The 25013-nt window shown below is 47.2% G+C and overlaps 1 protein-coding gene and 1 pseudogene across 1 annotated transcript in view; both read left to right on the plus strand.

The window, feature by feature from the left end:
* Positions 1-1372: 1372 nt before the first annotated feature.
* The window catches only part of Ak7 (adenylate kinase 7), a 61615-nt gene continuing 37974 nt past the window's right edge, over positions 1373-25013 (plus strand). The window contains exons 1-7 of the mRNA XM_051151998.1: positions 1373-1514; positions 4462-4650; positions 7478-7586; positions 11629-11723; positions 15980-16090; positions 21736-21816; positions 22757-22845. Coding sequence (XP_051007955.1) covers positions 1413-1514; positions 4462-4650; positions 7478-7586; positions 11629-11723; positions 15980-16090; positions 21736-21816; positions 22757-22845 — 776 coding nt within the window. The 5' untranslated portion in view covers positions 1373-1412. The remainder of the gene's footprint in view (positions 1515-4461; positions 4651-7477; positions 7587-11628; positions 11724-15979; positions 16091-21735; positions 21817-22756; positions 22846-25013) is intronic.
* Positions 1708-3233, plus strand: LOC127195405 (U6 snRNA-associated Sm-like protein LSm6; annotated as a pseudogene).

A 25013-nucleotide genomic window follows, 5' to 3' on the forward strand; every position in this document is an offset into this window, starting at 1 on the left:
CACATGTGTAGAGGATAGCTTGCTAGAATCCATTCTCTTTGGGACAGAGGGATAGGACTCCTGCTTGGGGGCACCCTTCTTCACCCTTGGAGCAATCTCACCTGCCGCAATGTTATTGTTGTTGTTGTTGAGGTAATTTCCTTTTTTGTTGTTGTTTTGTTTTGTTTTTCGAGACAGGATTTCTCTGTGTAGCCTTGGCTGTCCTGGACTCCCTTTGTAGACCAGGCTGGCCTCGAACTCACATTGATCCATCTGCCTCTGTATCCCGAGTGCTGGGACTAAAGGTGTGCACCACCACTCCTGACATAATCTCATTTCTTTTTTTCTTTCTTTCTTTTTTTCTCTCTTTTTTTTTTTTTTTTTTTTTTTTTTTTTTTAGACACAGTTTCTCTGTGTAATCGTGACTATACTGGACTTGCTTTTTAGACCAGGCTGGCTTCAAACTCACAGAGATCCACCTGCCTCTACCTCCCTGATGATGAGATTAAAGGCCACCACCCCCAGCTAAGTAATCTCATTTCAAAAGAAGGCCCAGAATCTACATTTGCTGAGTTTAAACTTTGTGGTTATGTGTGAATTCCCTGGGCATAAAGTGCCTCTAGGAGCTGCCACCAAATCTTCAGAAAAAAACTGAAAATGCTTTAGGAAACACAAACTGGAAAGAGAAATCTCAATTGAGAACATGCCTTTCACAAGAATGGCCTGCAGGCATTTTCTTCATTCCTAAGGGAGAACCCAGATCATTCTGGGCATCCTTACCCCTGAGTTGGCTGAGCAAGCCAGTAAGCAGTATTCCTCCACGGTCAATGCTTCAGTTCCTGCCTCCAGGTTCATGCCTTCTGCCCTGACTTCCCTGGATGATGCTCAGCAAGCTGTAAATTTTGATCCGGTATTATCACAGCAAAAGAAAGCAAATTAAGACAAACCCCAAGCCAGCAGACACCCGTGCACCAAGCAGCAACTGGCTGCACGGCACGGGGTGTGATGGTTGTTCCACGTGTCCTGGAGGCCAAAACTTCTGGTAGCTGCTTTTCTTTACAGTCAACCCAAGCCTAGCGTCTTACAGAAGATGTACAGAAGACAGAAACGCTGGGTACATGAACCTAGGGGAAAGCACTCTCCAAGACCGAAGCCCCGCCCTTTCGGACACGCCCCGTCCAAACCCTGAGTCACGCCCCCAACGGACACCACCATCCCCACCCCACCCCACCCACGCCAAGCCACGCTCTTGAGGCGCAACCTATCCAGAGCCCTCCTCACCGGACACGCCCCGCCCAAAGGAGAACCACGCCCCACCCAGAATCCGAGCCACGCCCCAGAGAGCTTGACCCTCCTAGTCTTCCCAGGCCACGCCTCTCTTCCTTAGCGACCAACCGGACTCTTTCACCTTAGCAACTGCTACAGCTGCCACAATGTTTGAAGAGGAAGTTCCTTCGGCAACTGAGAAGGTTCTGAAGATACAGAGGGTGTTCATAAACCAACTGGACACCTACAGCAGCGGAAACATAGGAAAGGTGAGCGGTGGCCCAGACCACACTGGTCCTCGGCCCCCAGGGTGCGTCCCTGGTCCATACCCACGGCAAAGGCCTGCACCACTGCTCTTAGAGGCCTCCTGAAAGATTCCAGTCCTGGCATGTCAGTGCTTCCAGGACCTGTCTCTAACCAGGCTGGACCTATGTTCCTTCCTGGAAGCCCAGGTGTTTGAATATGGGGAAACTGAGGCTCAAGGGAGGAAAGGGCTTGTTAAAGATCATAGTGGGTTATGGGCACAACTTAAAGCAGACAAGGTATAAGTCCAGCCGTTACGTCGCCCATGAATCATTCATCTACCCTTTTTTTAAGCATCTGTTTTATGCTAGGCACAATTTTTGACCAGGTCCCGTTAAGCTTCCCCACCTCCAGAAGGGCTGGGGGAGATGTTACTTAAGACACAGCATAATGGGTGGCCTGAGGTCATCCATGCATCATCCATGCAAAACCGGCCAAGCAGTGCTGGGAAGCAGTCAGGGAGATCCTGGGACCGCCTGGGGCCGCCCAGCCTAGCTGAGATGACAAGCTCCAGGTTCAGTTAGAAACCCTGTTTGAAAAAAAAATAAATGGAGATAAAGAGGGAGACATTCTACCTCTAGCCTAAACACACACACACACACACACACACACACACACACACACACACACACACGTGCAAGCAGATCCCAAGAAAGAACCTAGGAGCTGTCATTTTAAATTGTTCACTTATCTGGGCGGTGGTGGCACATACCTTTAATCCCAGTACTTGGGAGGCAGAGGCAGGCGGATCGCTGTGATTTTAAGGCCAGCCTGGTCTACAAAGCGAGTCCAGGACAGTCAGGGCTATACAGAGAGACCCGGTCTTGAAACAACAACAACAATATTGTTCACTTGTCAAAAAACACCATGTTTTAGGGACTGGAGAGATGGTTCAGGGTTAAGAGCAGTGGCTGATCTTCCAGAGGACCCAGGCTTAATTCCCAGCACTCAACATGATAGCCCACCATCATCTCTAACCCCAATCCAAGATTATCTGATGCCCTCTTCTGGCATCTGGGCACTGCATGCACATGGTGCACATGCAGCAAACACTTAAACACATAACATGAAAAATAGATAAATCTTAACACATGCTTGCAGAGGCCCTGCCTGTGGGGGGCTCTGGATCCAGATGAGGAGCCTGGGGCTGTGAGAAGTCAAATGCTGGCAAGGTACCCAAGCTGCACAGCTAATTAAGTAGCAGGGGAGATTAGAACTCAGACCTCCTGCCTCCCAAGACTGTTAAAAAATGAGTCTGTGGGGGCTGGAGAGATGGCTCAGTAGTTAAGAACACTGGCTGCTCTTCTGTAGGTCCTGGTTTCGAGTCCCGGCACCCACATAGCACCTCACAACTGTCTGTAACACCCTCACACAGACATACATGGAGGCAAAACACCTATGCACATGAAATATAAATAAATAAAACATTTAAAATTGAGTCCGTGGAAACAAACTCCCTAGTGACTCCTTTTAAAGCAAATCATCAGATGACCACTTGTGGTGAAATTAAATCCTGGCATGGATTATTAAGGGGACATGGCATGCCTGGATAGCCACACAAATATAGCACTGCAGTAGACAGAAAAGCATGTAAATGAGCAACTGATGCTTTCCGTTTGACAGGAAAAGCTTTCACCCAAGTAAGCAATGTGCTGTATGTAAGTTCACAAACAAGAAGGATGTGAACACACCAGGAAGTGATGCTCTTCAAAAACTGGACATATATATTTGGGTTTTTTTTTGAGATAGGGTTTCTCTGTATAACCTTCGCTGTTCTGGGATTGCTTTGTATACCAGGCCTCTGCCTCCCTGAGTGCTGGGATTACAGGTGTGAACCTGGCTTTTTAAAGATTTATTTATTATGTACACCTGCAGGCCAGAAGAGGGCACCAGATCTCATTATAGATAGTTTTGAGCCATCATGTGGTTTCTGGGAATTGAACTCAGGACCTTTGGAAGAGCAGCCAGTGCTCTTAACCGCTGAGCCATCTCTCCAGCCTGTGTGTGCCCAGTGGCCTGTTTTCATAGTGATTAGTGTTGTTGTTGATGTTGTTTTTAATTGACACCGGAATAAGATAAAGGTTTTACATTACTGAATGAATCTTTTAAAAAGTAAATAGGCTGGCACAGTGGTACCCGCCTATAATCCCAGCACTCTGGAGGCAGAGGCAGGCGGATCTCTGTGAGTTCTGAGCCAACCAGGTCTACAAAGCCAGTCCAGGACAGCCAAGGCTACACAGAGAAACCTTGTCTCAGAAAAACAAAACAATGAAACAAAAACAAACAAGTAAATAAATCTGAGTTGCCACCATTTTTCTATTTTATTATTCAGTAACAGTGGCCACTGACCCCATGTGGTCACTGAACAGCTCAACATGGCTAGCACCAAAAAGAAACACTATAAGCAAAGATGCGTATTGAATTCCAGAGACCAGCATTTGACAAAAAGAAGACTGCAGTGCTGCAATGCCAGCATTCAAAAGCTGAAGCTAGCCTGGGCTACATAGGGAGACATTGCCTATGAAAAAAGTAGGGCATAAATTATCTCATCAGTTGTTTTGTTTATCTTGGTTTTTCGAGACAGGGTTCCTCTGTATAGCCCTGGCTGTCCTGGAACTCACTTTGTAGACCAAGTTGGCCTCAAACTCAAATATGTGCTTGCCTCTGCCTCCCAGGTGCTGGGATTAAAGGCGTGTGTGACCATGCCTGGTATTCTTATCCATTTTCATAAAGGCCGGAAAATATCTCAGTGGTAGAGCACATGCTTAGCATATGTGAAGCTCTGTGTTTAATACATACCATAACATAACAATGCTCAATAAGGCTTTGGGATTATAGGTGCGCACCACCGTGCTGGCCTCTCCCCTCACTGCAAAACTCTGCTTAGCGCTGGACACTTCCGTTCTCTTGCAGTTCCTAGCTAACTGTGTCGTGGGGGCTTCACTGGAAGAAATTGCAGAAGAGGAAGAAGAAGAAGATGAGCCAAAGTCAGCAGCCCCAGAAGCTCCCTCCACGAAGGTGAAGGAAGGCACGTTCCAGATCGTGGGCACCTTAGCCAAGCCAGAAAGCGTCAGGCCAGACTTCGCTGTGGAGACCTATTCAGTAAGCCCCCTTGGCTTTCCCTACGACTTGACAAGGGCAGAAGCCCTTTGATGCCAGCCCCTCGGTGGTCTGTTTCCAGTCTATGCCATCTCAGCCATGTGTTCTAACCTCAGGCTATATGACAGGACATGGGGAATATATATTTTTTAAATATTTGCATTTCATCTTTTTGCATGGGTGCAGGCATGTGCATGCCACAGTACACAGGCAGAAATGCGAGGAGTGAGTCTTTGCCTTGCATTGACACAGGGTCTCTCTGTTGTATTTTGCCGCCCACGCCAGACTACCTGTGATTGCGTACATCTCTATGCATCCAGTTTAACATGGGTGCTGGGGATGCCAACCCAGGCCCTCATGACTGTGCCCAAACACTTTCCTCACTAGGCCATCTCCCCAGCCCAGGACATATCTTTGTACTGTGACAGGGAACACCACAGTGTCTCCACTTTAAATTGGGGGGCCAAAGCAAAGAATTTAAATGAGGTATTCTTTGGAAGAAATTCATCTGGTCTTGACTTCCAAATGCATACAAATCTCTTTATGGAAGCCATATGCATGTGCCTTCCAGGGAAAAGGAATATAGTGTGGAGGTGATGAACTCATGGGGACTCGAATGCCTTGCGTCTCTCTGCCTATTGGGCAGCTGTGCCACCCTCACCTGACTGATTGAACCCTGTCCTCACTAGGAGACAGTTTTATACCCCAGAAGAGATGCCTTTCTCTCCCAGGCTAACCTCTCTCTGCCTACCTGGACCTCCACTCTCTAAACCCACTATAGAGCTCTGTGCACCCCATGACCTGTTCATGCCTGAAGACTGAACTCATTAACATATTGTGCTGGCTAGTCTTAGGTCAACTCGACACATAAACTAGAGTTGCCTGAAAGGAAGGAACTTTAGTTGAGAAGATGTCTTTATAAGATCTGGCTGTAAGGCACTTTCTTAATTAGTGACTAAGGGGGGGGTGTGCCCAGCCCATTGTGGGTAGAACTATCCCTGGGCTGGGCTGGTGGCCCTGGGTTCTATAAGAAAGCAGGCTGAGCAAGCCATGGGGATCAAGGCAGTAAGCGGCACACCCCCCCCCCCCCCCCCCGAGGCCTCTGTGTCAGCTCCTGCCTCCAGGTTCCAGTCCTGTTTGAGTTCCTATCCTGACTTCTTTCAGTGATTGACTACAACATAGAAGTGTAAGCCACATAAACCCTTTCATCCCCAGCTTGTTTATCGTCGTGGTGTTTCATCACAGCAATAAAATCCCGGAATAGCCAAGAAGAGACTTGATACCCTATGAGCATATACAGGGGTGGAGGTCCCCCTCAGTCACAGTCATAGGGGAGGGGAGTAAGGGGAAAATGGGAGGGAGGGAGGAATGGGAGGATACAAGGGATGGGATAACCATTGAGATGTAATATGAATAAATTAATTTAAAAATTAAAAAAAAAAAAACACCTGAACTAGGAGGCTGGAGAGATGGCTCAGAGGTTAAGAGCACTGGCTGTTCTTCCAAAGGTCCTGAGTTCAATTCCCAGCAACCACATGGCAGCTCACATCAGTAATGAGATCTAGTGTCCTCTTCTGGCATGCAGGCACACATACAGGCAAAATAGTGTACAAATAAATAAATAAATAGCTTTTAAAAAACATAAAACATTGAAACCCTTCTTTTAAAAAAACTCGCTAGGAGGTGATGGTACACTCCTTTCATCCCAGCACTTGGGAGACAGAGGCAGGTGGATCTCTATGAGTTCAAGGCCAGCCTGGTGTACAAAGCAAGTCCAGGATAGCCAAGGCTAGACAGAGAAACCCTGTCTCAAAAAAACAAAAACAAAAACAAAACAAAACAACCAAACAAAAAACTTGCCAGGCGGTGGTGGTGCACGCCTTTAATCCCAGCACTTGGGAGGCAGAGGCAGGTAGATCTCTGTGAGTTCGAGGCCAGCCTGGTCTACAAAGCAAGTCCAGGACAGCCAAGGATAACACAGAGAGACCCACCACGCCCGGCTTTATATCAGCCTCTCAAAGGGTCTTTTTCTGGGGTGAATGTACAGAGGGGGAGCACACAGTGGGAACACAAGGTGAGCATCAAGGTAGAGATGCGAGCTGTGCCTCTACAAAGCCACACCCCAGCAGCCATTACCATCACTTCCCGGGAGCTAGAGGACAGGGAAAGAATTGATTCTTGCCTCTAGGAGGCGCCAATCTTGCTTGGTACACCTTGGCTTTAGACTTCAGCCTCCAGATGTGGTGGGAATGCATTTCTGTTAAGACACTCAGTGTCTTGCACTTTGTTATAGTCACCCAAGCGAGTGAAGGTAGGTGAACGTTAAAGGATGTGAGAAGGGCTGGAGACACATGGACACACGCGTGTGGGAACTGGAAGGCAGTGCTGAGTGGCTTCCTCAGGAACACTGTCTTCCTCCTCTGAGGCAGTCTCTCGCCTCTCATTGGCCCGCTGCTCACCCAGGGGTACCCAGGGATCTTCCCACCATCGTCAAGGCCAGCGTTGCATTTTAATGTAATCTGAGCACTGAATCCAGGTCTTCTTTCACACTTTCAAAGCAAATGCTTTACGGACTGAACCATCTCACTGGTCCCCATCTTTTGCAGTTTTTCAAATCACCCATTCCCGGGCTGTTTTCAGCCTGTTACTTGTGAACTACACACAAGTGAGCCTCAATTTCATCTTAATAGAAATGCTTCTGCAAATACTCTCTGTGGGGGTCTCCCGGGGCGGGGTGGGAGGTAGGCAGATCGAACGCGGAGGCAGTCAGTCCATCTAGGCGGCTGGGTTTCCTGGTCGACTCGTTGATGCAAATGCTTTTCTTTTCAAGGCCATCTCCAGAGAAGACCTCCTCGCGCGTTTGCTGGAGTGCGATGTTGTCATCTATAACATCACGGAGAACGTACAGCAAGCAGAGGAAGCCATATGGGCAGCCTCCGGTCAGTGAGCTATAGGGAACTGCTGCTAAGGATGGAAGATGTTCGTCCCTGAGCTGCGTCCCCACACCCCGTTCACTCTTTATAATCACAAGGAGTAGTACTGTTTACGAACAGCTACCGTGAGAGTCTCTGCAAAGTAGCTAAAGTTTGAAAAGTGTGCTAATGAATGCCCAGGGGTCTTGTGTTTCGCTTTGTTTTGTTTGGGGTTGCTTTGTTTGGTGCTTGTTTGCGTCTTTTGAGGCAGAGTCTTACTGGGTAGCTCAGTGTCTCCGCGTCTCTTCTGTTGCTGTGATAAAGTGCCCTGGCGAAAGCAGCTTAACGGACAGGGTTCATTCTTGCTTTGTTCGGGGTACAGCTGGTCATGGTAGTTGGACAGTCAGGGCGATAGGAGCTTAACCACTGGGCCATCACTCCTGCCCTTCTGGCCTCCTCCCACTGCGTGAGAATGGCGCACATATATACATGCAGCGAAACACTTGCACACAGACACACACACACACACACACACACACACACACACACACACAAATGACAGTGGGCTACATGAGGGAAGATACTCAAGGGCCCTAATTGTCATTGGGGCTTTCTTTTATGGGGTTCAAGAGGAGCAGTTTAGTTCCTAAGGAGCATAGTAAGGTTGCTTCTCTTTTTTTTTTTTTTTAAAGATTTATTTATTTATTATGTATACAGTACTCTGCCTGCCTGCACACCTGCAGGCCAGAAGGGCATTAGATCACGTTATAGATGGTTGCCAGCCCCCATGTGGTTGCTGGGAATTGAACTCAGGACCTCCGGAAGAGCAGTCAGTGCTCTTAACCTCTGAGCCATCTCTCCAGCCCTGCTTTATTTTGATGGACAGATTTAAGTTATATAACTCAATGTGGGTGTCCCCTCCCACGATGCACTTGATTTTAATCATATACATCCCTGATTATGCATAGGCACAAGATGGTAAATAAGGAATTCTCTCTAAAAGGTCACTGTGACAGTCAAGCAGTGGCATTACATGGCTTTAATCCCAGCGCTCAGGAGGCAGAGGCAGGCAGATTTCTGAGTTCAAGATCAGTCTCGTTTACAGAGTGAGTTCCAGGTCAGCCAGGACTACACAGTGAAACCCTGTCTCAAAAGACAAAAAAAAAAAATTAATTAGAAGGTCACTCTGAGAACAGTTTGGCTCATTGCACCTGAACTCAGACTCAGCTCAGGGGCTGGGGAGATGGCTCAGCCACTAAAGGTGCTTGCCACCCACCCTCACAACTAGTGTTTGCTCCCCGGGTCCCCTGTGACAAAAGCAGAAAACTGGCTCGCACAGGCTTTCCTCTGCCCTCTACGTGTGTGCTGGAGCAAAAATATTATTTTCATTTTTTCAAAGTTTCTACCTAGTTCTGCCCATTTTTTCATTTCAAAAAGAATCTGGGACACATTTATTTTATTTTATTTTTATTTTTGGTCTTTTCAAGACAGCGTTTCTCTATATAGCTTTGGCTGTCCTGGACTCACTTTGTGTAGACCAGGCTGGCCTTGAACTCCCATCGATCTGCTGCCTCTGCCTCCCAAGTGCTGGGACTAAAGTCGTGAGCCACCACATCTGGCTTAAATGTGTTTTCTTTCTTTTTTTTTTAAGATTTATTTATTCATTATTATGTATACAGTGCCCTGCCTACAGGTACACCTATAGGCCAGAAGAGGGCATCAGATCACATTATAGGTGAGCATGTGGTTGCTGGAAATTGAACTCAGGACCTCTGGAAGAGCAGGCGGTGCTCTTAACCACTGAGCCATCTCTCCAGCCCTTAAGTGTGTATTCTTAAGGGGAAAAAGTTGTAGTATGTATGGAGTGTGTGTGAGTGCGTGTGCGTGTGTGTGTATGTGTATGCACAGAAGAGGGCATCATATCCCCCAGAATTGGAGTAATAAGCAGTTGGGAGCCACTGACGTGGGCACAATGGGAACTGAATTCAGATCTTCACCAAGATCAGCACACGTTCTTAACCAACTGCTGAGCTATGGCTCCAGTCCCTGGATGTGTAACTTTAAACCAGATGTGGTACTCAGGATGCTGCGGTTGGAGGGTTGAGATCCTGAAAGCAAGCTGCCTACTGCCTACATAACAAAACTGTTTAAAAAACAAAACAAGGAAGGAAGGAAAGGGATGGAAGAGGAAGGAAGGGAGGAAGGAAGGAAGAAAGATAGAAAAGAAGGACCGACCACAGGGCTGCAGATGTGGCTAAGATGAGCACTCATCTGTCAGGGTCAGTGCCCAGCAGTGCATAAACCAAGTATAAGGTTGCACACCCATACACACCCATGCACACTTGAGTGCAGACAGAATCAAAAGTTCAAGGTCGCCCTTCGCTATGTAGCTAGTTGGAGGCCAGACCAGAGGACAGGGAAAGAAAGAAAAAAGAGAAACAATCCTCCATGATACATATTACTTTGTACTAACTCTTCATTATTTTGGAATGTTATAGAATTCTTCTACCTTACCTTTCATGGACACTGTGAAAGCAAAGCATGACGGCCTGGGAGAAAGGGATGAACTCCTGGCAGTGAGAGAGAAATATTTGCAGACAAGGAGTGTGGCTACTGGGTGGGGCAGGGCAGGCAGAACGTGTTCAACCTATTATAAGTGTCACACATTTTTTAAAGGTGACCCAGCTAGAGCCCTAGAAGTGTGACACATATTCTCAAAACAGGCCAAGGGAAACACAGCAGAGAGGAAAAGCTCATAGAGCAAAATTAAACAGAAGAGACAATTTCTTTTTTTAATTAATTAATTATTTTATTTGCATTGATGTTTTGCCTAAATGTCTGTGAGAGGGTGTTGGGTCCTCTGGAACTGGAGCAACAGACAGTTTTGAGCCACCATGTGGGTGCTGGGAATTGAACTCCGAGACCTCTGGAAGAGCAGCCAATGCTCTCAACCGCAGAGCCATCTCTCCAGCCATGACAATTTCTTTACTAGAATTGAAAACAAGCAAACCATCAAAGTCACATTTGAAGTTGGGATCAGGAGTGCATGGCATGGTGTCCTTAGGCTTCATGCAGCTGTGCATGGCATGGTGTCCTTAGGCTTTGTGCAGCTGTGCATGGCATGGTGTCTTTGGCTTTGTGCAGCTGTGCATGGCATGGTGTCTTTGGCTTTGTGCAGCTGTGCATGGCATGGTGTCTTTGGCTTTGTGCAGCTGTGCATGGCATGGTGTCTTTGGCTTTGTGCAGCTGTGCATGGCATGGTGTCTTTGGCTTTGTGCAGCTGTGCATGGCATGGTGTCTTTGGCTTTGTGCAGCTGTGCTTCCTCATCTTAGGCTGAGTGTCTGCATTTTCCCAGAGTACACCGTGCCGTGGTGTGTAAGTGTGTAAGGAGTCACCTAACAAGACTGAAATGTCCCTGATGCTCAGAGCTTCAGGGTCCTCTGACCTCACTCTGTGCCTCTGCAAGGTCGCACAACAGCAAGACCATTTCAGGGCAACCTTAAACCCTGACTCTGGGAGGCTTGGCACGGCCTGTGACAGAGTCCTCTGTTGGTGACACGCTCGCTGTCCTCTGTGTGTATGTGCGCTCTATACACTCATCACATCTTGTTCATAACTGGCATTTCCACTCCACCTACGCTCTCTACCACAGCCACCAAGGCGGAGCCCCACCCCCACCCCAAGCTGGCTGCAGAAGGGAAGACACAGCCTAAATTACTTCCACACCTGAAGGCTAAGCTAGGTGGCAATGCCTTCCTCCAAACCCCAAGAAGGCCATTACCTCCTGTTGTGCTACATCTTGCAGAGGTCCCCCATGCTTATTTTGGGCAGCTCACAACCACCTGTAAGTCCAGCTCCAAGGAGATGTGACACCTCTCCGGTCTGCTGGCACCTGCAGTCACATGAATATACCCACACCCAAGGCACCCACATGCACACACATTAAAAAAAAAGAATCAAAATGCTTACTTATTCTAAGCATATATATATAAAGCAAAAAGGCTCTTATATAGATTCAAATGACTACTCTGTTTTTTTGTTTGTTTGTTTGTTTGTTTGGCTCCACAGCACTGCATGAAGAAACCAGCCATTTTGAAAAGCGAAAGATATTTATTTTGTTGTCGACAGTGATGACGTGGGCGAGATCCAAACCCCTGGATCCTGTGAGTGGAATTCGAGTCTTTCTTCACAGTGAGCTGTGAACCCCACCCCATCTCAAGTATTCGAGTTTGTCAGCTCTAACCACATTCAAATTATTTCACACGCCACCAAGGTTTGGTGAGGGTTTTTGTGTGTTTTTTTTTGTTTTGTTTCCTGAAACAGCACCTCATGTAAGCCAGGTTGGCCTCAAACTCACTATATAGCCATGGACGGCTATAGCTTCAGATCTTTCTGTCTCTATACCCCGCGACCTGGGATTACAGGCATTCATGGCCACACTCAGGTTTTATGTGGTGCTAATGACCAAACTCGGGGCTTTATGAATGCTAGCCAGGCACTCCGCCACTGAGCTACATTCCCAGCTACAGCCACCAGGAATTTTAAAATGCCACCTAATGGATGATGCCACTACATGACAAGGGTCCCAGAAGGTGATTTCATTGGTTACTTTTCCATTGCTCTGACAGAATATCTGGCAAAAGCAGGTTGAGCAAGGTTTGGTTGGTTGGTTTTGAGACAGGGTCTCACTATGTACCCTGGCTGGCCTGGAACTGCTATGTAGACCAATCTGGGAAATTTACAGAGATCTATGCCAGGTGTGCGGTGATGCCTGCCTTTAAGCCCAGCACTCGGGAGGCAGAGGCAGGTGGATCTCTGTGAGTTTGAGGGGGCCCACCCACTCATCCGTCCACCCACCCACCCATCCATCATCCATCCATTATCCACCCATCCATCATCATCCACCCACCCATCCATCCACCCATCCATCCATCCATCCATCCCATCCATTTATCTACCACTTTTGTCAGCTAATGCTCTTAATTCATCATCCAAAGTATATCACCAGCCCATCTAGTTCTTGTATCCAAGGCAACTTTCTAGCTCCAGGCTCAGCTGTCAGCTTCCTCAACTATGAAAATTACAGGATGGCTATTGCCTGCTGTGGACGCCATCTAGGGGGTGCAGGAATGGGTTTATCATCTCTGCCAATCAAAGCACTACAGGGGAGGAAGGAAGTATTGCTGGAAATCTCAGGGAGTCCCAACAGAGCCGTCATATGACACCTGGGAAATGGGATTCCCTGTTGGGACTCGTTAATAAAAGAACTTCTGAGCATGAGGACAGTGTTTTAGTTTAAAAGGGAAACACTAGGGCAGGCCAACCGTAAGCCTCACGGTGGCCAGGAAGGGAGGAGGAGAGTGGTAAAGAAAAGGAACAAAGCTGGGTGGCTTGAGGTGAATCCTCATGGAGGGCAGCTGCCTGCTGGCAGGCACCTAATGCGGGGCAGCTATAGGAACTCGGTGTGGAAGCCTAAGCTTTGGCTGGGGAGCTTAGGAAGCATCCTTAGGCTCTGGCCAGTGTCTGAAAGAAGAGAAGAAAAAACATATCAGGCAGCCCCAGCCAAACCACAGGATGGCCTGGGCCCCGGGGACTGCACTAGAGGGCAGGGATGCTGGAAAAGAAAAGCACATTATCTTACGGAGACCCCACCTTCCTAAGGGTGCCCCCTTGACAGGTCCTTGACTTGCCCCATTGGATTAACTCTTAAGGAAGTGTGCTGGCTACTCTTATGTCAACATAACACACAAACTAAAGTTTAGGATTCTGCTTCAGTCTGCCTACCTGTGATGTCATTGCCTACCTGCTACAGGGGTGTGGCCCTGCCCAGAGCTATTATAAAAGGACAGACCCTCCTAATGGCGCTCTCTCATTCTCTCTCTCTCTCTCTCCCTCCTTCCCTCCCTCCTCTCTTCTCTCTTCCTCTCTCTCCCTATCTCTCTCTGTCTTTTTGTCTGTCTGTCTGTCTGTCTGTCTGTCTGTCTGTCTGGGCTGCCCCTCCCCCTTTCCTTCACCCATGCCCTGTGCTCATTTAATAAACTCCTCATCTAATATCATACCTGCTGCCTGGCATCTTATTTCTTATTCTCTAGTATCCTATAGCTTATTATTAAACATACAAGAGGGAACCTCAATTGAGAAGATGCTTCTTAAGCTCCAACTGTAGGGCATTGTCCTAATTAGTGATATTAATTAGTGATATCCCCCATCAAGAGGAGGGCCCATTTATATCTGCATGTCACACAATTTTCACATTGTTAATTTTATTTATCTGTTTTTTAAAATATTTATTTATTACATATACAGTGCTCTGACTGCAGGTACATCTACAGACCAGAGGAGGGCATCAGATCACATTATAGAAGGTTGTGAGCCACCATATGGTTGCTGGGAATTGAACTCAGGACCTCTGGAAGAGCAGTCAGTGCTTTTAACCGCTGAGCCATCTCTCCAGCCCCTTGTTTTTTTGTTTTTTGAGACAGGGTTTCTCTGTGTAGTCCTGGCTGTCCTGGACTCACTTTGTAGACCAGGCTGGCCTCGAACTCACAGAGATGTGCCTGCTTCGGCTTCCTGAGGGCTGGGATTAAAGGCATGCACCACCATGCCAGGCGTACTTTTGGTTTTTCTAGATAGGGTTTCTCTGTATAGCCATGGCTGTATTAGAACTCAGTCTGTAGATCAGCTGGCCCAGAACTCAGATCTGCCTGCCTCTGCCTCCCCAGTGCTGGCCTTAAAGGCATGCGCCACCATGCCTGATGCATTTTGTTTTGTTTTATTTTCTAAATCCTGAATGCCCTCAATGATTCCACCTTCTATTGATTGTACTATATATTATTTTTTCATGGTTTGAGATCAGGTGTCACTGTTTAGCCCTTGCTGGCTTGGAACTCACAGAGATCTGTTTGCCTCTGTCTCCTGAGTGCTGAGATGAAGGCATGTGTCGCCACTTCCTGTCCATGTCTCTGGTAATAATTTGTTTCTTGTCTGGAGTAAGTGCCCTTCTTAGTTTATAGTCTCAGCACAGTTGAGGTTTCACACAATCTGGTTCCTGCAACCACAGAAGGAAGAGGTCTACAGCTTCCAGGAACAGATTTGTAAATAAACTCAAGGTAGGTAGTCTTACATTGGTTAGTATAAACTGGGTGTGGCGGTCTATGCTTATAATCCCAGGACCGAGGAGGTAGAGGAGAAAGACCAAATCCATGATTATCTGGTTAAAGCAAGCGTGATTAAACACTGGCGAGGAAGCTGGACACTAGCCAGGTCCATATCCCGGGGACTGCCAGAGACGGATGCTGAATTATTTTGTCAGGTGCTCATAAAGGCTGAGCCCACAAGGCACTTAGCCATCATCCTGCCAGACAAGCTTGTCTCCTGTGCAGTTGGGGCAACCAACCTTGTTTACAGGAGTGAAAGCAGGTGGCTTGTTATTTCACATGAAGACATCTCTCAGCTGTTCCAGGAAATTGTCTGTCCTTAGGCAAGTGGGGCTTACAGTTAACTTTAGCTTTTACAGAGGCAGGGGGATCAGAAGTCAGGGTCAACTCCTTTTGGGTACTTATCAAATGCAAGGCCTGCTGGGCCAACTTGATAGCCTACGTCAAAACGCAAAACAAACCAACAAAAGGCCTCCAGTTTTGTTAGTAAGCACAGAGCTTCCGTTTGGCCTTGCTACAGCTAGCAGCCTTTCTGACATTCCATACGCAGCTGTAACCAGTGGAAAGACTGGTTTCTGGGTAGTGGCCCAAAGCTAGATCACAGCTGTCACTCAGAACCTAGACCCTCCCCCACGACTTCCTTTGGTGTCCACAGCAGAACCTGAACAAAGACCCCTGCAGGTCTTGTTTTCAGGTTATAGCAAAGTGAATTTTCTGAGCTGGGCGGTGGTGGCGCTCCCTTTAATCCCAGCACTCAGGAGGCAGAGGCAGGCAGATCTCTGTGAGTTCGAGGCCAGCCTGGTCTACAAAGTGAGTCCAGGACAGCCAAGGCTACACAGAGAAACCCTGTCTTGAAAAACCAAACGCCCTGCCCCCAAAACTGAATTTTCTGGTCATCCAAAAGCACAACGCAGACATGATGAGAAAGTCCCACCCCCACACAGCCTTCTAGGCCCAAGGCCCAGCATTTTGTTTTTTTTAAAGAATATTTTTTGTTTCAGTTGGCACATAATATTTGCATGTGTCCATGGAGGACATTTTGATGAGTTTTACAGAGTCCTTGGTATGGCCATCGCTGGGACTGTCTATCACTTGCTTATATGGGAGCTGTATGAATTCCTCTGTGCTAGTTGGAGATGCGGGTTTCACTCTGGGGAACCAGTCAGTGTTGCTGTTCCATTGAGTGTGGAAGGAACTACGGCTTAGGCCGAGCAGCATCCCTTGGCTCTAGGGCGCTAATTTGCACCTTGTGTCTCCCTTAGGACGACACGGAGGTCCCCTTTACAGAAGAGGACTATCGAAGAAGAAAGCATCACCTCAACTTTCAGGACCACATCAATGCTGAAAAAATAGTTCTCAAATTTGGAAAGAATGTGAGTCTGGACACACGGATCGTCATGGGGTGGGAACTCGCTGATCATCATGGGGTGTGAACAGGTGGATTGTCATGGGGTGGGAACATGGGGGTCGTCATGGGGTGGGAACACACGAATCATCATGGGGTGCGAAGGGCTCTGTGTGAGGGGGTGCGGCTGGCCAACCCTGTGTACTCAGCCCCCAGCCCTTCTCAGGGCTGCTTCTGCACATCCTGGACACATCACCACAACACTGTAAACACTATGGTTTAGCTCCTCATACACCCCATAGGTGTCAGCCTTGGTTCAAGCAATACAAGAGAGACTTCCTGGCCTGGAGTGATGGCTTGGAGGCAAGAGCACCGCCTGCTCTTCCAAAGGTCCCGAGTTCAATTCCTGGCAACCACGTGGTGGCTCACGACCATCTGTAATGAGATCCAGTGCCCTTCTTGTGGCATGCAGGCCCACATGTGGGCAGATTATTGTTTAAATAATAAATACTTTTTTTTTTCAGAGAGAGAGACAAAGACAGAGACTTCCTGGCTCAGGTTATGATCCAGTCCACTGACCTGAAGGTTCTATTTTGGGTCCCCGGCTAAGCTCAGCGTCTCCCCTACCATGGGATCTGGGCAAACAACTCCGTTGAAATGTGAAGGAAGGACCCTCATGTTCTTAGTTCCTTGAATCTCTCTCAATGTTTTTCTTCAAATAGCTTTGAAAGGTGCAATGCCCCTCCTACAAACAAGGAGACAAGTCGGGAGTAGTAGGCTTGCCTTTAATCCCAGCACTCGGGAGGCAGAGGCAGGTGGATCACTGTGAGTTCCAGGCCAGCCTGGTCTACAAAGCGAGTCCAGGACAGCCAAGGCTACATAGAGAAACCCTGTCTCCAAAAACCAAAACAAAATCTTCTAAAAAAGGGGGAAATACAGGTCTGTATAGAATTCAATGGCAGAGTGCTTGCCTGGTATGGTTAAGTCCCCAGCACCATCACTTTAAAAAAAAAAAAAAAGCTACTGTAACAGCAAAATGTCTTATTTGGCATGTATGACGATTTTATCTTTTACTAAAACAGAAGATGCGAGTGGCCGGTAGTAACTGAGAAGTAGTTGAGGGCATGCAGACAGGTGCTGAGCTTTTCATCTGTGGTGTTCCACGCTACCCTCCAGAATCTCACTCATCCTCTTTAGAATTCTGTGACGCAGGTCCTGCTGCCATCATCCCAGTCAACTTGCACAGGTTCCCAAACCTAAGGTTCTAATGCATGAAAGAAAGAAACAAAGAAAGAGAAAAAGAAAAAAGCAGATCGAGTGATGAGCGATGACAGCTCTGAAGCGCCACCTTGTGGTTTCATAAGATATAACAACAGGGATTTCAAACTGGTTCTGTCCCTGAAGAATCCGTGAACTTGAGTATGAAATAGTGACAAAAACAACAGATAGCAGAGGTTGTGGCTTATACCTGCAATTCCAGCACTCATGCGGCTAGACAGGAGGAAGGTGCATTCAAGGCCAGTCTGAGCTACATAGAGAGACCCCAATGACAGAAACAAACAAGCCCAAGGTGGTGCACACCTTTAATCCCAGGAGGCAGAGGCAGGAGGATCTCTGTGAGTTTGAGGCCAGCCTGGTTTACATAGCAAGTTAGTTCTAGGCCAGACAGGAATACATAATGGGACCCAGTTTCAAAACAACAACAACAAAACACAGGACAAACAGAATAGAAGAGAATTAGAAATTCTAGTTCAACTTTGGGGGCAAGAGGGATGCTGGGGATTGGGCCAAGGCTTTACACGTGCTTGGTCAATGAGACATATCCTCAGACAGCAAAATAAAAGGAATAATATATCAGAATAGCTAAGTGTCTTCCAGCTCTATATTCTGCTATTTTGTTAAAATTTACACCCTGTTGCTCACTCACATGTCTCATTGACTAAAGGAGACTGTATCACCACACAAAAACTAAGTGGTAGTCTAAACAGGGGGCACATCTTATTTAAATAGGTTGCTTTCTTCTTCTTCTTCTTCTTCTTCTTCTTCTTCTTCTTCTTCTTCTTCTTCTTCTTCTTCTTCTTTCCTTCATTTTTTTCAAGACAGGGTTTCTCTGTGTAGCTTTGCCTGTCCTGGGCTCACTTTGTAGACCAGGCTGGCCTTCAATTCACAGAGATCTGCCTGCCTCTGCCTATTGGGATTACAGGCGTGTGCCATTGCACCAAGCATCCCAGCACTCGGGAGGCAGAGGCAGGGGGATCACTGTGAGTTCGAGGCCTGTCTAGTCTACAAAGCAAGTCCAAGACAGCCAAGGCTACACAGTGAAACCTTGTCTCAAAACCCTGCCTACCAAAACAAACAAACAAACAAAAACCCCAAAATAAATTACTAACTCATCCTTAACTCTAAATGATAAAAATTTATTGTGAGCCGTGTGTGCATGGTGTCCCACACCTTTAATCCCAGCGCTTAGGAGGTAGAGACAGGCTAGTCTATGAAAGGAGTCCAGGACAGTCAAGGATACACAAAGAAACCCTGTCTCAAAAAACAAACAAAAAAATTATTGTGAAATCTATTTATTTATGTTTCTCAAAACAGGGTTTTTCTGTAGCCCTGGCTGTCCTAGACTTGCTTTGTAGACCCGGCTTGCCTTGAACTCACAGATCTCTCTCTCTCTCTCTCTCTCTCTCTCTCTCTCTGGTTTTTGGAGGCATGGTTTTCTCTGTGTAGCCTTGGTTGTGCTGGACTCACAAGGCTGGCCTCGAACGCACAGTGATCCGCCTGCCTCTGCCTCCCAAGTGCTGGGTTTAAAGGCATGTGCCACCACACCCAGATGAGATTTCTCTTTTTTTTAATTTTTAGTTTATGTACATAGATGTTTTGCCTGTATGTCTGTATATATATTGTGTGTGTGCTTGAGTGTGTGTGTGTCTTGCTGTCTGTTTCTATCTGCATTTTCCAGAAGAGGGGCAGATCTCCTGGAACTGGAGTCACAGGTGGTTAGTAGCTGCCATGCAGACACTGGGAAACCAACCTAGGTTCTATGCAGAAGCAACATGTGTTCTTACAACTAAGAGCACATAAAAATAAAATCTATTTTTTGTTTTTCTATGTGAAACAGTGTCTCACTCGGAAGCCCTGCTGTCCTAGAACCCAATATATAATCCCAGCTGGCCTTGAACTGAGAACTCTGTCTTCCTGTGCCTACAGATTACTAAAATAAAAAGTGTTTGCCACTGTGCATGGCCCCAAATAATTTTTTAAGACAAAGTTTTGCTAGGTAGACCAATTATCTTGAATTTGCCTTAACTTTTTCAATCCTTAGATTACATGCATGTGCCACCAGGCCTACTTAAAGAAAAAAAAAATCTATCCTTTAGTCTATAAATATCTGTCTTAGTCAATGTTCTATTGCTGTGAAGAGACACCACTGGGGCTGGCTCACAGTTCAGAGGTTTAGCCATTATCATCATGGCAGGAAGCATGGCGGCACACAGGCAGGCATGGTGTTGGAGAGGCAGCTGAGGGTTCTACATCCCGGTCCACAGGCAGCAGGAAGGAACAGGATGTTGTGACATTGGCCCTTACATGGGCTTCTGAAACCTCAAAGCCCACCCCCAGGGCCACACTTTCTCCACAAAGTCCACACCTGTGGTGCCCGTGCCACCATGGTACCTAGTTGAGGGAGAGGGACTGCGGATTTAACTCATGCACACGCACTAACACAGCAGGTCCTTCGTACTAACAGAGCAGCAGCTGCTGCAGCGGTTTATTATTCTCCTTTTCCCCTCCAGAGTTCCGAAGAGCCTTCTTATAGGCAGCAAAACAGAAATCCTCCTCCCAGGTGAAATCCCTCAGGAGGTGATTGCACACAGGAGGAAAAGTCTCGAGGAAGGGAGGGGTGCGTTCTCAGAGCAGTAAACATGACTAGCTAACCAAGATAAACACAGACATGGAAGCTGCTAGAAACAGGACATGAAACAACAAGACAGGCAGGCAGCCCAGTCGGGCCTGGTTCCTACACATACTCCCACAAGGCCACAAGTCCTAGTCCTTTGAAATTGTGCCACTCCTTATGAGCCTATGGGGACTATTTTCATTCAAGCCACTACACCTTCTCTCTCTCTCTCTTTCTCTTTCTCTCCTTCCCTCTCCCCCTCCCTCCCTCTTCTTTCTTCCTCTCTCCTTTCCTCCTCCCTGGTGCTTAGCCTCACACCCAGAGCCTCACATGTACTAAGGAAGTGCTTTTATTACTGGTTTTTGTTTGGTTGTTTTTTTTTTGGGGGGGGGTGTTCTTTTTTTTTGTTTTGTTTTGTTTTGTTTTGTTTTGTTTTCTTGGTTTTTTGAGACAGGTTTTCTCTATGTAGCTTTGGCTGTCCTGGACTCACTTTGTAGTCCAAGCTGGCCTAGAACTCACAGAGACCCACCTGCCTCTGCCTGGGATTACAGGTGTGTGCTACCCCGCCCGGCTTTTATTACTGATCTTTACCCAGCCAATTTGTTTGTTTTTCCTTATGAGGCAGGGTTTCTGTGTGTAGCCTGGAATGTCTTAGAATTTATTCTGTAGACCTGGCTGGCCTCAAACTCAGATCTGCCTGCCTCTGCTGGAGTGCTGTGATTAAAGGCGTGTGCGCAGCTAATTGTACATGAATACATCTTTGTTCAACCTCAGTAACTTTCTAAGCTAGTCTCACTATCCAGGCGATGCAAGGATGGATCCTGTCTCCACCTTCAGAGGAAGGTATCATTAAGGCCACAATGGCCATCTAGCACTGAGTGGGTTCTGGGAATCCCAACTCTGGACCTCATGCTTGGGGAACACAAACTTTTTTTTTTTTTTTTTTTTTTTTTTAAATTCAGTACACAGTGCTCTGCCTGCATGTATACCTGCAGGCCAGAAGAGGGCACCAGATCTCATTATAGATGGATGTGAGCCACCATGTGATTGCTGGGATTTGAACTCAGGACCTTTGGAAGAGCAGTCAGTGGTCTTAACCCCTGAGCCATCTCTCCAGCCCCGGCGGACACACACTTACTCATGGAGCTGCCTTCCCAGCCCTGAACAGTGTCAAATGTAACTGGAACAATTTCTTCCTTGACTCCAAGGCAGGACAAGTGAGCAAAGCATTTCTCAACTGTCACCCTCCCCACACCCCTGCCTAAGATGTTTGTCCTCAGTGCCAGCATACAGATCAGAAATGTTTTCACAAGTAACTACTCTGACTTAACTCAGTTATTCCTTCCCACTAAATTTCAATGGTGCCTGAAACATTTCTTTCTTTCTTTTCTTTTTCTTTCTTTCTTTTTTTTTTTTTTTTTTTTTTTTTTTTTTTTTTTTTTTTTTTTTTTTTGAGATAGAGTTTCTCTGTGTAACAGCCCTGGCTGTCCTGGACTTCACTTGGTAGACCAAGCTGGCTTTGAACGCACAGAGATCCGCCTGCCTCTGCCTCTCAAGGGCTGGGATTAAAAGCTTGTGCCACCATGCCTGGCTGGAAACATGTTTTATTTATATGGAGTAGTTGTTTTCCCCCCCACGAGGGATTCTGTCTCTGTCCTAAGGAGTGCCTAAGGAGCCCAGAAGACTAACAACCGGCAACAGTGTCCATTTTAGTTACTAAGTCTAGGTGAAAATGACTAAGGCTTTATCAATTCTCTCTTTTGTTTTATCCATTTTAGCCCAAAAAGTTTGCAACTTATGTAGTCGCTACAGGACTTCAGTATGGAGCGGAAGGAGGCATCTTACACGCCTTTTTTAAGGTCTGGCTTTTCAAAGACTAAGTCACTTCTTTTTTTCTTAATTCTTAATTGAATTTCACTTTCAAGTTAGCTTACAAAGTAACAGGTTCCCCACCCCACATCCCTGCCTTCATCCTCCTTCAAGACCTAAGACTAAGCCAGATGTGCTGGGGCGTACCAGCAGCTGGGAGGCAGAGGCAGGGGCATCACTGTGAGTTGGAGGCCAGCCTGATCTACAAGATGAGTCCAGGACAGGCAAGGCTACACAGAGAAACCTGGTCTCAGAGAGAAAAAAACAAAAACAAAAACCCCAAGACTGTGTGGATTCCTTGCCGTTTAGTTTATTTGATTTACTCTACATGTGCATATAATGTGTGTGCTAAGACCTGAACATGCCTCAGCTCCAGTATAGGGGACAGAGGACAGCCTTGTGGAGTCCCTGTGTGCCAAGCAGTCATCTGCTAAGCCATCTTGTCAGTCTACTATGTGTATTCTCCCTTCTCCCCGCAAGACAGGGTTTCTCCGTGAAGCCCTGGCCGTCCTGGAACTCACTCTGTAGACCAGGCTGGCCTCGAACTCAGACTTCTGCCTGAGTCTCTGAATCTGAATGAGGTCTTCAGATTTCCCAGGATTTGGAGGATACAGGGAAATGGGAGGGAGACCTAGGAGGGGTGGGGAGAAATGACAGTGTTGGCAGTGTCAAGTGTGAAAAGACTCTACAAGGTGAAGAGCCGTCTGGGAAAATAAAGTTTCCTGTTGCCACATATTGCAGATCATTAAGTAAGATCTAATAGTTTACAACTAGATTTTTTTTATGGGACTGGTAAGGATGCGAGTAAGGAGGGAAGAGGATCCAAGAGGGACAACCAGAAGCCAGGCGTGGTGGACTGACCCAGATGTAGGCTGCAAGGGAGAAGGAATACAGGCCAAGGCAAACCCCATCTGCTTGTCTCTCCTTCAGATGGCTTGGCTGGGTGAGATGCCTGCACTACCGGTTTTCGGAGATGGAGCCAATGTCATTCCAGCCATTCACGTTTTTGATCTAGCAGGGTAAGAGGTCTCCCGGAAGTGTGACTGTCCTAGGTGACTAACATGTGTGATTAACCCACAAAGTCACAGTGCTGAGCTCCTTGCCCATATTGGTGTATTCGTTCTTCATAGCGCTATGTAGAAGGCACTTAGTACTGCCATTTTCCCTCTGTATGCATCTGTATCCACACTTTTTTTTTTACTACTACAGGGTTTCTCTGTGTTGCCTTGGCTGTCCTGGACTGGCTTTGTAGACCACGCTGGCCCCGAACTCACAGTGATCCTCCTGTCTCTGCCTCTCGAGTGCCGAGATTGAAGGCGTGCGCCACCACGCCCAGCCCAGTATCCTCACTTCTAATCAGAAGTGTAGCTCCATCTCTTAGAGAAAAACAGCTCTGGGAAAGAAAGGGTTTGGGTTGCACATTCTGAGCAACCCATTTCTTCTGCCCTTTGTCTCAGATAAGATGGATGTCAATGTCACACCCACATCCAAAGTTCCAGAAGCCAATGATCTGTAAGCAGGAAGTTTCACCTCCACTCACTTTGTGACAGGGTCTTCCTGTGTAGCTCAAACTCCCACCTTAACTTCCCCAGTGTGCAGAATTCAAATCTTATAGGAATCCTAGAAGGAAATAAGAAACTTGTTTATGCTGGGCGTGGTGGCGCACACCTTTAATCCCAGCACTCGGGAGGCAGAGGCAGGTGGATTGCTGTGAGTTCGAGGCCAGCCTGGTCTACAAACTGAGCCCAGGACAGCCACCGCTAACACAGAGCGACTCTGTCTCAAAAAACCACCCCCCTCAAAAAGAAAAGAAAGAAACTCGTTTATCCTAAGGCCATGGCCTGTGAACACAGATTCCAGTTCCCCTAAGGGAAGGGCCAGGCAAGGGAAGCGGTCACAGGACTTCTATAGCCTCAGAGCAAAGCATCATAAATCAGTATATTCAATCAGCACACTGTCCCCACACTAAACAGGTGACAGGAATATCACTGAGTCTTTTCTCTGGTGAGCAGATGTTTGAGCCTTTGTTTGAGGCCTAGAGAAGGCTAGAGATCCACCAAGCTCAACAGAACCTTCCCTTACAGGAGGATTGCCTAGTAGACAGGAGGATGTCAGTGTCCAGAGCTTGTTCTTCTCCAAAGAGCCTGCAGAAACTTTGACTCTAGGTGTGCAACAGTCCAACAGCAACCGGCCCCACAAGGTGCTCTCCACCCTGGGGGAACAGGCCCACAGGCTCATCAAACGGAGGAGGCTTTTCCTGTCTCACACTTGGCCTGAATTTTCCACACTCCCCAAGCCTCTCAACCCAGCCCAGGCAGATCCTGACTCTAGTGACAGGGTGGGTAGCTGCTTCTCTGTTGTTGGAGTACTAGCCTTGTAGTCCCACAGCTGGGGCTTGACTCTGCCCTGAGGGCTGGTCTCCAAGGGGCTGGTTCCAAGCCCCAGATTTTTCCCCTTTTTAAGAGAGGGGCTCTGTTTGTTGCTGTTGTTGTTTTGTTTTGCTTTTTGGTTTTTTTGAGACAGAGTTTCTCTGTGTAGCCTTGACTAGTCTTGGCAGTGTAGACCAGGCTGGCCTTGAACTCACAGCAATCCACCTGCCTCTGCCTCCCGAGTGCTGGGATTAAAGGCATTAAAGGAGGAAGATATCAAGACCAGTTCTGGGCTAAACTGGGCTAGACAGCAATATCCTCTCTTTTTTAAAAAATATACTTTATTAATTTATTCATATTACATCTCAATTGTTATCCCATCCCTTGTATCCTCCCATTCCTCCCCCCCCCCTCCGATTTTCCCCTTATTCCCCTCTCCTATGACTGTGACTGAGGGGGACTTCCTCCTCCTGTATATGCTCATAGAGTATCAAGCCTCTTCTTGGTAGCCTGCTATCAGCAATATCCTCTCTTATTCCTTGAAAAAAAAAATGCCTAGATTTGCCAAAGCCAACATTAACTTAAGGAAAGAAGTGATTGAATGTGCCTTCTTAATTATGTTATCACAGTTTTGTTTTTCAGTTTTTCTCACCTGCCCCCCCCCACCCCCACCCAGATAGTTTCTCTGAGTTTCTCAGTATCACTCTGGCTATCCTGGACTCACTTTGTAGACCAGGCTGGCCTCTGCCTCCCTGAGGGACGGGATTACAGGCATGCACCACCTCACCTGGCTACATTCTTAAAACCAAATACTCCAC

The sequence above is a fragment of the Acomys russatus genome, chromosome 1 (assembly GCF_903995435.1).
Source record: "Acomys russatus chromosome 1, mAcoRus1.1, whole genome shotgun sequence".
NCBI lineage: Eukaryota > Metazoa > Chordata > Mammalia > Rodentia > Muridae > Acomys > Acomys russatus.